Source organism: Coregonus clupeaformis, chromosome 26 (assembly GCF_020615455.1).
Source record: "Coregonus clupeaformis isolate EN_2021a chromosome 26, ASM2061545v1, whole genome shotgun sequence".
NCBI lineage: Eukaryota > Metazoa > Chordata > Actinopteri > Salmoniformes > Salmonidae > Coregonus > Coregonus clupeaformis.
The window spans coordinates 39,873,579-39,888,805 of NC_059217.1; the positions used below are offsets into that span (position 1 = coordinate 39,873,579).

The 15,227-nt window shown below is 42.3% G+C and overlaps 1 protein-coding gene across 1 annotated transcript; it reads right to left on the bottom strand.

Moving 5' to 3' along the window:
- Window positions 1–15: 15 nt before the first annotated feature.
- LOC121540577 (AFG3-like protein 1) lies at window positions 16–15,151 on the bottom strand. Its single transcript, XM_041849555.2, has 16 exons — window positions 14,882–15,151; window positions 14,520–14,601; window positions 14,206–14,288; window positions 13,170–13,319; window positions 12,878–12,949; window positions 9,769–9,893; window positions 9,298–9,568; window positions 7,785–7,922; window positions 7,405–7,558; window positions 7,086–7,193; window positions 6,726–6,851; window positions 6,519–6,629; window positions 5,672–5,787; window positions 3,093–3,293; window positions 2,328–2,522; window positions 16–1,881 (listed from the first exon to the last, which is right to left on the bottom strand). Exons 1-16 carry the CDS (start codon window positions 15,008–15,010, stop codon window positions 1,657–1,659), a joined length of 2,286 nt encoding a protein of 761 aa, XP_041705489.1. The 5' UTR covers window positions 15,011–15,151; the 3' UTR covers window positions 16–1,656.
- Window positions 15,152–15,227: the final 76 nt, after the last annotated feature.

Sequence of the window (15,227 nt, forward strand, 5' to 3'; positions counted from 1 at the left end):
AAACACAGATACTGAGAAAATTCACCACTGCATTTATTTATCAAACAAAAACATGTTTTATACATTGTAGTATAGCCATTGCTTTCGTACACAGCATCTTTTTCTTTTTAATACAAACGGAACACCCCTTTCTGTCCATCCCCCAGTAATTGGAGAACAAGAGGTTGACTATATGGTAACAGGCAAATGTACCTTCAGTGCACAATCCAAAACACCAACTACACATAACCGTACACATTAAGCAAAAAATATTATAGATTATTACATCAGTAACTATAAACTGTTAGACATCTTCAGTGGTGATCAGTGGTAATGACAGATCTACAGTATACTGGAAATCCTGAAATAACGAGGGGGACAATTTTCAGAAACCTATGAGAGAAATTGAGTTGAATATATATCGCTTTGAAGTGAGGTAGCAACTTCCTGATTCACACAGATCACCTGATAAAATCATTTGTTTACAATTCTGTAGAGAGTGCTACTACCGCTACTGTACATCAACAACAGCAGACTACTGGAGCAGCAGAACATCTAAAGCTCCGTTTATACATGATTCTAACTTACGTCCTTCTGCTCTTACCCACATTCTGATAGTGCCCACATTTTAGACACGTGTAGACAATCAAAAGACACATTGTGATCAGATCATCCTGCCCACCTCCGGAGGTAGTCAGACATGCATTGTGTAGACAGATCTGTACAGAGAAACCATTTCAATAATTATTCTGCCTTCTAAAATCATTGACAATTGGCGTCATTGACTGATTACATCAATATTTCTTACATTAAATAAATATTATTTAGAAAGGACAGCTGCTTAATAATTTGCATAATAGAAGGAACAGGAAATGTGGTCACAATGCAGAAACAGTGGACGCATAACAGCCATTTTAATACCATGTGTAGACACATTTCTGGAAATGTGGGCCAATCAGAATGTAGACAAGATCAGGACAAAGGAACCAAAGGATTCCATCAGGTATAAACTGGGCTTAACACACACACTATACAGTTGTAGTGTGAAGACATAATCACAAATTACCAGTGCAAGCCTGAGAGATGGAAGAGGCAGTGCACATTTCAACACATCTAGGGGAGTATATTTCTGTCTTTCTGCCAGTAGCATATTGATAAATTAGGATATGAACATTGTTCATAACCAGTACCTTTATGTCATTGGTATATAGAGATGAACGACACGTTTTGAAATGTAGCATTCATTTGAGGGAGGGAAATAAATAGTTGGGAAGAAGCCCCTTTTATTGAAATAAATAGCTGAACATATCAAAACACAATCTGGTCTTATGAGGCAAATGTACATTATTCAGTTTTGACAAACGTATTTATGTGGAGAAAGAGAAAACAACATGCAACTCATGAAAATATAAAATCTCTCCATCACAATGTGTCCACTGTCCATTACATTTAGCCTTTGAGTACCATGAGGCTCACCCCCAATTTGACCAATAATAAGGCATTGAAAGATTTGCATTCTGTTTAAAAGTTTGTTTTGCACTCAGATAAATATGTCCGGGAGGCAGTGTACTATGCTAAGTCACCCAACCCTCCTCTCTGCCTAGGCTACATGACTGGTGTGGTGTGTGTTGCTAAGACAGGGGTTAGGTTAGGAGGTTGCCTGTCACTGTGTCCTGCTTATTGGGCCTGTTTCTCCTTGGCTGTGTCCAGCTCCTCAGCTAGGTCCCCTCTCTCCTGGTTCCAGTCCTTCAGGCCCTCTGGGAGGCTGGTGTCCTCTTCAAAGCTGCCTGTCCCCTCCACAAACTGCTCATAGGTTGACTTCTCCTCAAACGGCCGTGGCCCCAGCAGCTCCAACATGTCGGCCTTGTCCAGGACCTCCTTCTCCAGGAGACGCTTCCCCACCTGGGGAGAGGAGAGATGAACGGTGGGGTCCCAGTGATATTCATGACACATCAGGATGGACATGAGAAAGAGCCAGACAGCAGCTCTAGGGACTACTAGGTTTATGTTTGATATTAAAGCTGGAATCCTTAAGGGTGATACAGCCACGTCCATTTGAGATATTACCACAACAAAGAAGTTACTGCAACAAACACAATTTTTTCCCATCAGACATCATTGCACGCGCGATAGAAGAGCACAATATGTACTGCAATTTTGTACCATGCTGCACGACGCTCCTCAGCTCAGAAACAACTTTTTCCCCCTACTGCGGATTCCATCTTTAAGCTCAGCAAGAAAAGAAAAATCTAGACGGATGTGCCCTTGACAAGAGCGCATGACATGACGACAGCACTCTGAAAACCTTAGAACTACGTGATGTTCATGTAGGTCAATGCAATTCTCACCATGTCCACACACTCTCTCTTGTCCACAATCAGCTCCATGGTCCTCTGGTAGGCGCTGTCCACCAGGTCTCTGACCTCCTGGTCTATGAGCTCTGCAGTGGCCTCGCTGTAAGGCTTCTCCATCACCATCTCCCCTTGCCGAGGAAGGTCAAAAGACACCTGGCCTACCTTCTCACTCATCCCAAACTGCACTATCTGGAGACAAGAAGAGATGTGGGGATCATAAATCCAACAGGTACTATGAGATAATTAAGCAATAAGACCCGAGGGGTTGTGATATATGGCCAATATACCACGGCTAAGGTCTGTTCTTACGTACGACGCAACGCAGAGTGCCTGGACACAGCCCTTTGCTGTGCTATATTGGCCATTTACCACAAACCCCCAAGGTGCCTTATTGCTATTATAAACTGGTTACCAACATAATTAGAGCAGTACAAATAAATGTTTTGTCATACCTGTGGTATACAGTCTAATATACCACAGCTATCAGCCAATCAGCATTCAGGGCTCGACCACCCAGTTTATAATAGACAGTAACATTTTCCAAGACAAATTCCTATCAACATTGTTGAATAGTAACCATAGCTTTATTTAACCACTGCTTTGTTTTCTGATTGTAACTGGGGATTCATTTTAAAAGTTCTGGTGATTCATTCTGAAATCTCTGACAAAGGCTGAGAGACTGAAACGTTAGCTTAGCCATCAATTAAAGTGTTAAGTGCAGCGCTTTAACTTTCCTCTGAATACCATACAGTAGGCTACCTGTGCGTAGGCTGACTGGGTGATCTTCTTCAGGTCGTCCTGTGCTCCTGTGGTGATTTTCCCAAAGAACACCTGTTCAGCCACACGTCCACCCAGCATCATACACATCCTGTCAAAAAGCTGCTCCCGCGTGTACAGGTACTGCTCCTTGGGAAGGTACTGGGCGTAGCCTAACCCCTTCCCTCTGGGGATGATGGACACCTAGGGGGAGAGAAGAGGGACACATGGTATTAGAATAGTGAAAGAAAAGCAACTTTATAAATCCTGCTCTTTCTAGATCACACATGCCACATCTTTTAATCTCATTGTATCAACACGTACGGTTGAATTGTGTTTTTAAAATTGTCAAATAAATCACATCAAATCATAGCCCAACACTTGCATCAAACTCACTCTGCAAGAGACCCTCATTGCAGAGAGAAAAACATGGAGCTTAACCTACAGAACGTGATTTTTCAACTGCAGAATGGATGTTTGATTGAATTGGGCCATAAAGCACCTCATGACATGACGTAAGCCTTAACGTCCACACAAAGAGACCGCTATGCCTGCAGACTGCTACCCGTCAGGGGGATCTAGTTTGCGCTTCAGACTCATAGTTATACAGTATAATGACTTCTAACAAGTCTCACAGGTCTCCTATTGATTCCAGTTGTTTCATGTGGAGGTCAGAGTTCAAACATTCGTTCAGATATTTCTTAATGTCTTAATTTTTATTTTGGGGATTTGTGTGTATTGTTTTATATTGCTTGGTATACTGCACTGTTGGAGCTAAAATAAATAAGCATTTCGCTGCACCTGCGATAACATCTGCAAAATAAACTATATAGACAAAAGTATGTGGACACCCCTTCAAATTAGTGGACGCGGCTATTTCAGCCACACGCGTTGCTGACGGGTGTATAAAATCGAGCACACAGCCATGCAATCTCCATAGACAAACATTGGCAGTGAAGTGGTAGGCTCCACAAGCTCACAGAACGGGTCCACCGAGCACTGAAGCGCGTAAAAATCACCTGTCCTCGGTTACAACACTCACTATCGAGTTCCAAACTGCCTCTGGAAGCAACGTCAGCACAAGAGCTGTTCGTCGGGAGTTTCATGAAATGGGTTTCCATGGCCGAGCAGCCGCACAAGCATAAGATTACCATGTACAATGCCAAGCGTCGGCTGGAGTGGTGTAAAGCTCGCCGCCATTGGACTCTGGAGCAGTGGAAACACGTTCTCTGGAGTGATGAATCATGCTTCACCATCTGGCAGTCCGACAGACTAATCTGGGTTTGGCGGATGCCAGGAGAACGTTACCTGCCCCAATGCATAGGGCCAACTGTAAAGTTTGGTGGAGGAGGAATAATGGTCTGTGGCTGTTTTTCATGGTTCGGGCTAGGCCCCTTAGTTCCAGTGAAGGGAAATCTTAACGCTACAGCATACAATGACATTTTAGACGATTCTGTGCTTCCAACTTTGTGGCAACAGATTGGGGAAGGCCCTTTATTGTTTCAGCATGACAATGCTCCCTGTGCACAAAGCGAGGTCCATACAGAAATGGTTTGTTGAGATCGGTGTGGAAGAACTTGACTGGCCTGCAGAGATCCCTGACCTCAACCCCATCGAACACCTTTGGGATGAATTGGAACGCAGACTGCGAGCCAGGCCTAATCGCCCAACATCAGTGACCGACCTCACTAATGCTCTTGTGGCTGAATGGAAGCATGTCCCCGGAGCAATGTTCCAACATCTAGCAGAAAGCCTTCCCAGAAGAGTGAAGGCTGTTATAGCAGCAAAGGGGGACCAACTCCATATTAATGCCCATGATTTTGAAATGAGATGTTCGACGAGCAGGTGTCCACATACTTCTGGTCATGTAATGTATGTGCACGCGACAATAACTGATTTATGCAATTGAGAAGACAAACATACTCATTTTGGGCCATGTCAATTTTGAAACCTAAATATGTGATAAACCCATGCAGGAGAATCAAAGTTATTATTTTAGAACCCCACTCAAATCCATTCAACATCTCCATATTCCAACCTGTGATCCAGGTGTGTGACATACACTGTCATTGACCCGTCTGCAAGCCAATGTCAGAAACTGTTCAGTATGACCATGTTTATGTATACAGTACTGCAGTGGGACTTGGTTGATTTGTACACTATTTCAGGCCTGGGATGTACAAGATGCATTTTATAATAATAATATATAATATGCCATTTAGCAGACACTTTTATCCAAAGCGACTTACAGTTTTGAGACTGGACAGCATTGGGAGATTGTTTTTGCCCGAGCACTACACAGCTGATTCAAATAACCAACTCATCAAGCTTTGATTATTTGAATCAGCTGTGTAGTGCTAAGGCAAAAACCAAAACGTGCACCCAGGGGGGCAAGACAGAGTCTGGGACACCCTGCTCTATTCACACCAACACACAGTGTCTAAACTGCACTATGAAAGTCAAATGCAAATGTGCTCATAAAAACATGATTTATAGGTATAATAATATTTATCTGGTTAGCAACCCCTAACCAAACAGCCAGGTAAACAAAACCGGGCCTTAAAAAGAGGGAGTTACTGTACCTTCAGCAGTGGGTCGGCATGTTGCAGGAACCAGCCCACTATGGCGTGGCCAGCCTCATGGTACGCTACAGTCTTCTTCTCATTGGGCTGCAGAACCTGGGTCTTCTTCTCCAGACCTACACACACACACAGAGACGAAGAGACAGAGAGACACAGAATGGTGAAGATATAATACTGCTGCTATTCCCATCCACACCTAACCTCGTCCTAAAGATGGGACATTCACAACACTGATCATTTTGTCAGCTATTTTAGATTTAGTTGTTTTCTTTTCCATAGCCTACATGAAAGTAAGAGAGGGTAAACATTCTTGTTTCTAGTTTAAGTTAGTTACAATTGAAGTGTCCTGGCTGCCCATCAGTTCAAAAGACTGACGAGTGACTGAATGACCGCCTGGGAGCTGTGTGGGAGAGCCGGGCAGATCGGCTCAATTAGATCACACAACTGAAAGACGTTAATTCTGCCATTGAGAGGATTGCTTTAAATACTTGGCATGCATGCTTATGATTGGACTAAACTGATGAAAAGGAGCTTCCCATTGGGCACAGACTGGTTAAATAAACGTTGTTTCCACGTTGACTCAATGTTTATGTCAAATTGAATGTCCAATAGTCTCAAGTGGATTTCTCATCTCGAAAACATTTTTGTCAACTAAAATGAAAACAAATTTGTTAGTTATCGGTTTTTTTCCATGGCATCTCGTATCGTTATCGTCATTACTTTTCATCAGGGAAATTAGGTTGTTGACAAATATTTATTGTCATAGTTAGTGTTGATTTAATTAACACTGATTCTCAAAGCAGAGATAACATAATAATACAAGGAGCTGGAAGACATTACAACCCACCTCCAATGACCCTGTCGATGGCCTGCTCAAAGTGTTTTCCTTCCACATGTGGGTTGAGGTGTCTAGCAGCAATGAGGGCAGCCTCGTTACACACGTTAGCTATGTCGGCTCCTGGTGAAGACAGGAAGACAGAGAGGATGTTTAAAATAACTAACATTTACAAGATAATCAACATGGCATCTTCTCACACAGAGCAGCTCAACTTGCCTGTGAAGCCTGGTGTAGCGGCAGCCATCTTCCTGGCCAGTCCATCTTTGTCCATAGCAGGGTCCAGTTTGATGGGCCGTAAGTGCACTTTGAAGATGGACGCCCTGCCTTTGATGTCAGGTGGGCCTGAAACATGTATTGAATTTCATTAAATGCTCATATAGTCCGCTGATTAGAAAATTGTTATGTATGGGTTATAAATGTGTTATGAAGTCCTTATTTAGGTTTACAAAGTCTTACCGAATGGGTAGTAATTGTCAATATGAATATCAATATGCAGTATGTTGACATTTCACAAAAATTACCACAGCACAGCACACTATGTTGCCTGAGCTCAAGTTCAATTGAAAGATTCCATACCTATGTAAATCTGCCTGTCAAATCTGCCAGGCCTCATGAGTGCAGGATCCAAGATGTCTGGTCTATTGGTGCCGGCCAGGATGACCACGTTAGTGCTGGTGTTGAACCCTAGAGGAAAAACACCAGGGAATTACCATTACAGTATATGCATTACAGTTCATTGAGTAAACATTTTAGAGTAATGGCAGAAAATAACAGCTTTATAACAGATGACATCATAGAGTGACAATGTCACATAATAATAGTTATTATTTCATAAATATGATAGTGAGTGTGATCATTTGCCATCTAATTTCACCCATATCTTAACCATACTCACCATCCATCTCTACTAGCAGCTGGTTGAGCGTGTTCTCCTGCTCGCTCTGGCCCCCAAAATTCCCTCCGCCCCTCTTGCGGCCCACAGCATCTATCTCATCTATAAATAGGATACAGGGGGCGTTCTTCCGGGCCATGGCAAACATGTCTCTCACCTACAGGGGGAAAACATTCAATACTAAGTCTCTAAAACAGCTTCATTCACATCCTCACAGTAAGCAATGTACTTCAAGTAAAATGGATTGAAATGTATCCCTGTGGTTAGCTAGCTAGTAGATATAGCTATTTTTCAGCTATGATCTAAAATGCACATCATTTGATTTGAAATGGATGTGATGAAGTCATGTGTAAGTGTTCCATCTGGCTCTAGTGTGAACTCACCCTGGCAGGCCCAACACCCACAAACATCTCCAGGAACTCAGAGCCGTTGACAGTGATGAAGGGGACGTTGGCCTCTCCTGCTGTGGCCCTGGCCAGCAGGGTCTTGCCTGTGCCTGGAGGTCCAGAGAGCACAGCACCCTGAGAAAACACAGCACAACACATGAGATTTAAAACACCTGACATTGATTTATGCAAGTCTAATGGGACGTTCATTTCTCATGGGTTATGAAATGACAGCATACTACATCTAAAATTAAACTGCATTTTCTCCCTCGAGGCTACATATTCATACCTCGACTATTCCTCTCTGATAAGATACCATTGCACAAACATGCTTTTCGATTGAAGGCCTACACCAGAACTGGTACCAGGCAGTATTAGTAAGCTAGCTACGTTTACTCTGACACTTAGTACCAAATATGTATATAACTAACTCAAGACAGACCAGAGCCTGTCGTTTCCAATTGGAGCAAATGAATCATAGTGGGCAGAATATGCAAGGAGGTGGGCAGAGCCAAGCACGAGCTAGTAAGATCCTATTGGCGCATTCTAGAATTTATTTGCATATTTCCGTTAGGGTACGCCTACTCTGTGAAGTGCGATAACTCAATTCACACTCCTCCTAAACTATGAAATGTTTAGAAATTTTGGCAAAAGGTAAAGTCTACAAAAAGCATTCCACTCTGTTACAGATTCTAGTTTTGGAAACAGAAAACTGTATGGAGATCAAATGTTTCATAGATGAGAAAATTAGCAGAATGTCAGATAAAGTCCATCTCACTCCATCTTCTCCCACTGCCGTCCACTGGGCTTCCTCTCATCACCATATTTGGTAGTGAGTGGAAACGCCAACTGGATGCTTCATATTTATACATCTGATGAAATATCTGGCTCATTGTTCTATCTGTGTTAGTACATTTAGCAAGCTAGGTAGCCAGCTAACTAGCGATTAGCATTAGCGGCTAACACAACTTATTTTAGCAACACCTTGCTAAGAAAACCCAAACTAGCAGATAGTAGTTTGCAGACAGTAAGATACACAAACTAATATAATGTATAGAACGTGTGTGGAACGCAGCGTGTCACCAACATTGTTGCATCCATCTGACCATGCAGCGTGAACGGCAAGAAAGTGCTCGTGACTCAGTGGTCGAGCAACTGCTCTCTCCTTAAGTGACAGGGGGCAGAGTTTGGTGTGGTTAGCGGCATAACTAAAAATGTTGTCATTTAGCAGACTGACTTACAGCCAGTGAGTGCATTCATTTTTCATACTGGCCCCCCGTGGGAAACGAACCCACAACCCTGGCGTTGCAAGCGCCATCCTCTACCAACTGAGCTACAGGGGACTAAAACTGGCAGTATACGCGCCAGAGTTGCGTATCACATTTAACAAACCAAACATTGAAATACCGTTATAGAAGGTAAAGTAAAATCCCAAAACCGGTCCGTGCATCAATACCGGTATATAGTAAAATATGGTATACCGCCCAGCCCTAGTTGTCCCATCCCTTACCTTTGGGATCTTAGCCCCCAGGTCCAGGTACTGCTGGGGGTTCTTCAGGAAGTTAACAAACTCCAGGATCTCCAGCTTGGCCTCCTCACAGCCGGCCACGTCCTTGAACTTGGTGTTGATGTTGTCCTTCATCATCTTTGCTGTTGATTCGCTCATGCTGAAGGGACCGCCTCTCCCACCCCCAACGCCTCCTCCCATTGGTCCCCGCCGCAAGGTGAAAAGCAGGAAACCAATCAACAGCAAGGTTGGGATCATGCTCATCATAAATGACCTGTAGGAGGATGGAAAATTGTAAAATGATGATCTGACAGTCACAGTTCAAATTATGATGATGATGGTGACAGTCATAGTTAAAATGTCAGCTTGTACATGAAATTGGACTTATGAGTGTGCTTCAAAACAAATCTCAGAGTGAGAAATAGTCTAGCCCTATTAAGGCATGAACGTGTGTGTGTCCCTGCATTAACTCACCCATCACTCTCTGAGTTGTACATGACAGCTGCCCTATGAGAGGGCTCCAAGCCCAGCTCGTGATGAGCCGCCTCCAAGTTCCTCTCGAAGGAGTCCACACTACCGATGTTAAACCACACATAGCTCTGGGGAAAGACCACCAACACAACACAAGTCAATGGATACCCTTTACCACTAGAACCTTTCAGTCTATCAGTACCCGCTAGAGAATGTTGCCGGGCATCCCCTTTTAGCATATGCATCAAATGCATATCAAATCAAATTTGATTTGTCACATACACGTGTTTAGCAGATGTTATTGCGGGTGTAGTGAAATGCTTGTGCTTCTAGCTCCGACAGTGCAGTAATTTCTAAGTAATATCTAACAATTTCACAACATATACCCAATACACACAAATCTAAGTAAGGAATGTAATTTAAGAATATACAGTTGAAATCGGAAGTTTACATTAGCCAAATACATTTAAACTCAGTTTTTCACAATTCCTGACATTTAATCCTAGTAAACATTCCCTGTTTTAGGTCAGTTAGGATCACCACTTTATTTTAAGAATGTGAAATGTCAGAATAATAGTAGAGAGAATGATTTATTTAAGCTTTTATTTATTTAATCACATTCCCAGTGGGTCAGAAGTTTACATACACTCAATTAGTATTTGGTAGCATTGCCTTTAAATTGTTTAACTTGGGTCAAACGTTTCAGGTAGCCTTCCACAAGCTTCCCACAATAAGTTGGGTGAATTTTGGCCCATTCCTCATGACAGAGCTGTTGTAATTGAATCAGGTTTGTGGGCATCCTTGCTCGCACACGCTTTTTCAGTTCTGCCCACAAATGTTCTATAGGATTGAGGTCAGGGCTTTGTGATGGCCACTCCAATACCTTGACTTTGTTGTCCTTAAGCCATTTTACAAGTATGCTTGGGGTCATTGTCCATTTGGAAGACCCATTTGCGACCAAGCTTTAACTTCCTGACTGATGTCTTGAGATGTTGCTTCAATATATCCACATAATTTTCCTTCCTCATGATGCCATCTATTTTGTGGAGTGCACCAGTCCCTCCTGCAGCAAAGCACCCCCACAGCATGATGCTGCCACCCCCGTGCTTCACGGTTGGGATGGTGTTCTTCAGCTTGCAAGCAGCCCCCCTTTTCCTCCAAACATAACGATGGTCATTATGGCCAAACAGTTCTATTTTTGTTTCATCAGACCAGAACATTTCTCCAAAAAGTACGATCTTTGTCCCCATGTGCAGTTGCAAACCGTAGTCTGGCTTTTTTATGGCAGTTTTGGAGCAGTGGCTTCTTCCTTGCTGAGCGGCCTTTCAGGTTATGTCGATATAGGACTTGTTCTACTGTGGATATAGATACTTTTGTACCCGTTTCCTCCAGCATCTTCACAAGGTCCTTTGCTGTTGTTCTGGGATTGAGTTGCACTTTTCACACCAAAGTATGTTAATCTCTAGGTTTCATTCCTGAGCGGTATGACGGCTGCGTGGTCCCATGGTGTTTATACTTGCGTACTATTGTTTGTACAGATGAACGTGGTACCTTCAGGCATTTGGAAATTGCTCCCAAGGATGAACCAGACTTGTGGAGGTCTACAATTTTTCCGATGATGTCAAGCAAAGAGGCACTGAGTTTGAAGGTAGGCCTTGAAATACATCCACAGGTACACCTCCAATTGACTCAAATGATGTCAATTAGCTTATCAGAAGCTTCTAAAGCCATGATATCATTTTCTGGAATTTTCCAAGCTGTTTAAAGGCACAGTCAACTTAGTGAATGTAAAATTCTGACCCACTGGAATTGTGATACAGTGAATTATAAGTGAAATAATCCGTCTGTAAACAATTGTTGGAGAAATTACTTGTGTCATGAACAAAGTAGATGTCTTAACCGACTTGCCAAAACTATAGTTTGTTAACACGAAATTTGTGGAGTGGTTGAAAAACGAGTTTTAATGACTCCAACCTAAGTGTATGTAAACTTATGACTTCAACTGTATACATATATGGACAAGCAATGACAGAGCGGCATGGACTAAGATACAGTATAATATTATAGAATACAGTATATACATATGAGATGAGTAACGCAAGATATGTAAACATTATTAAAGTGACTAGTGTTCCATTTCTTAAAGTGGCCGGTGATTTCAATTGGCAGCAGCAGCCTCTAATGTGCTAGTGATGGCTATTTAACAGTCTGATGGCCTTGAGATAGAAGTGGCCAGTGATATCAACCTGCAAGGTGCGCAAACATAAGCACCAACGCTTGATAAAGGATTAATTACATGAAAATTGCATGAAGAAATATTTGTGGAAATATAACAATAGTTATTTGTTTAGATAGAGTCAAGGATATGTTTTGTATATTTCTACGAAGAAAAAACATAGGCCTATAGCCTATTTTAGTTTCCCTTACAATAAAAACATTACAGTGTAATCCATTTGATCAACTTTATTTGTAGATTGGATTAGTAATAGAGTTATAGTAATTATTAAAGTCCAGTTACAGAGAATGGTATCAACCTGCAAGGCGCACGGTCAAATGATTTGCTGCTGATAAAAAGTAATAACAAACTTATCATTACACTATTGTCTTTCTAAATTAAAATCAACCTCTTCACCCTGCTTATCATTCAGTTAGGCCTAATTTAAATTCAATTGTGAAGTAAGGTGCACAATTATCGCCCATTCATCCATTTGTCATTCATTCAGTGAGGAGAGAGACACGCATTAGCGCCTGGCTGGGTACCAACGTCCTACATCACATTGTCTTGGCAGGTTAAGTTGGGAATACGTGTGAGAAAAAAAAACAGGTAAAAAGGCTCTAAATACTTTTTTGTTTGTCATTTCAAAATTCGGACAAATGAACAGTGTAAAATACAAACATTTAGGAAAAGTCAGGGAAGGACCAAAAAATACAACGTCTGTGGCCGTTGGCTATGGCGGTTCTAGTGTTGTACTCACAAAACACTAACATTCTCATTTAATCAAGCCTACTGAAAGCCCTTATCCACCCCGGCATGAATATTAACTCATCAAGTGATTCATCATGCTAAGTGAGTCACTGTTCTGATTCCAGAGAATGGTAGTTTTTTACCTACCGCATCAGCCTCTGCTCCAGGTACTAGAATGACTCGGACATACTGTTTGTTGACAACCTCTAAACGGTCGACCTGTGAAGAGAACAAACAATGATAGGCCTATTCTTGCATCGTACAGACAGCGACATACAAATAAAATAAAGAACTATGACAAAATAATAGAAACAAAACAAAAAAAGTTCTGTGTCTGAGCAGTTACATCACCTTGGCATTATGATTGTATTAATAATCAGCATGTATTTCCATAAACAGTATCTCTATTCTTCGCTAAATTGCTGAATTTTGTTCTCACCATTCCTCTGCCAAGGTAGCGATGTACAAAGTCCTTCCAGGTGATCTCCTTGCCTGTGTCTCTGAATTGATAGTAGAGCGTGGCAGAGGATATCCCAGCTAGTACCACTGCCAGGGCACGGAAGTCTTTCTCATCCCATGGGATGTCACCCTAGAAAGGCAGAGGAAAGGTCAACATGTTGAGGTATCTGCATCCAGTGCCATTGAATGTCACACACACATATATATACCTACCTCAATCACTCCAGTACCCCTGCACATTGAGTATGGTACTGACCTGTATATACACTGAGTGTACAAAACATTAGGAACAGTCTTTCCATGACAGACTGACCAGGTGAATCAGGTGAAGGCTATGATCCCTTGTTGATGTCACTTGTTAAATCCACTTCAAATCAGTGTAGATTAAGGGGATAAGACAGGTTAAATAATGATTTTTAGGCATTGAGACAACAGAGACATGTATTGGTATGTGTGCCATTCAGAGGGTGAATGGGCAAGACAAAATATTTAAGTGCCTTTGAACGAGGTATGGTAGTAGGTGCCAGGCGCACCGGTATGATTGTCAAGAACTGCAATGCTGCCGGGTTCACGCTCAACAGTTTCCCGTGTGTATCAAGAATGGTTCACCACCCAAAGGACATCCAGCCAACTTGACACAACTGTGGGAAGCACTGGAGTCAACATGGGCCAGCTTCCCTGTGGAACACTTGACACCTTGTAGAGTCCATGCCCCGTTGAATTGAGGCTGTTCTGAGGGCAAAAGGGGGTTCAACTCAAAATTAGAAAGATGCTGTAATGTTTTGTAAACTCAGTGTACTTGCATTCTCGTGTTTCTTCATCTTATCTCCTATCTCGTGTTTTTATTATATTTTTATTTTGTATATTATTATTTTTATTACTGCACTGTTGGGAAAGTTACACCTGTTGTATCCTGTGCAAGTGGCAAATAAACTTTGAACCCACACACAAACAAATAATACCACCCGCTCCTTGATATGACATGTAAATATTGACAGACCATTCACATCACACACCTTCTGCATGCGGCTCCACCAATCTTTCCCTCCTCCTCTTTTCCCTCCGCCTCCACGGCCTCCTGATTCCTTCTCTTTACCATCTGCCAATCAAAAGTGAATGACAGCATTAGGTCGGTCCACTCCAGGCAGACAATGTTGGTTAGAGCCAAGGAACACCATCTAGGTTGGCAGATCTAGTCAGGGTATCCTAGGTTGACCCTTAGACCAGTAGATGATCATTAGACTGCATTCCACTAACGTTAGGCTCTATAGCACTGCAATTCATGATTTTATGTAACAGACACTTCTTAGACACGTCTCTTGGGTCTTACCTTTTGGCGGCTTAGTGGAGTATAGTAGTCCATGAGATGAAAAGATTCCATCAGATGACAATAACTTATTTTGCGCAAGCCTCTGAGGAGGAAAGCATGACATCAGGATTATGGGAAAGAGTTTGATTTATAACTGGTTGTGTATCTAGCTAGCTAATAGCTAACTTGGCTAGTTAGTATGTTGACCTAACGTTACTGCCTAGTAGTAGCTAGGCTAGCTAGCTAACTATAGGCACACAGTTCTGACAGCCCAATTACAGTTCTAGCCACTGGTTGTATGTTGTATAGAACTAGCTAGAATGGCTTATTAGTTTATGCCTAATTTCAGTTGGCTGAATGAACACATAACAAAACAACCTTACCCTGACCGAGGAGCCACGATAGCTGGGCAGCACAGAGAAGTTCCTTGACACTGAACTGCGTACACATGCTCTCACTGCGATCCGTAGAGGCAAAGCAGCCGTCGAGAGCAGCCCCAACATTTGAGCCATTCTCCCGCTGCCACTTGCCCTCCACTCTTTGAAAAAATACTATCAAATGTTCTAGATATTCTTACAGTTCTTCAGTGTAACAGTGTTGGATAACAGCCACAGTCCTTACGTACTGCAAGAGCAAGACTGTCAAACACAGTAAACCACTGAGGACCCCAATAACTAGACCAAAATTATGCCTGACATAATCTGTGTGGGAATGGAAATGTTTTTCCAT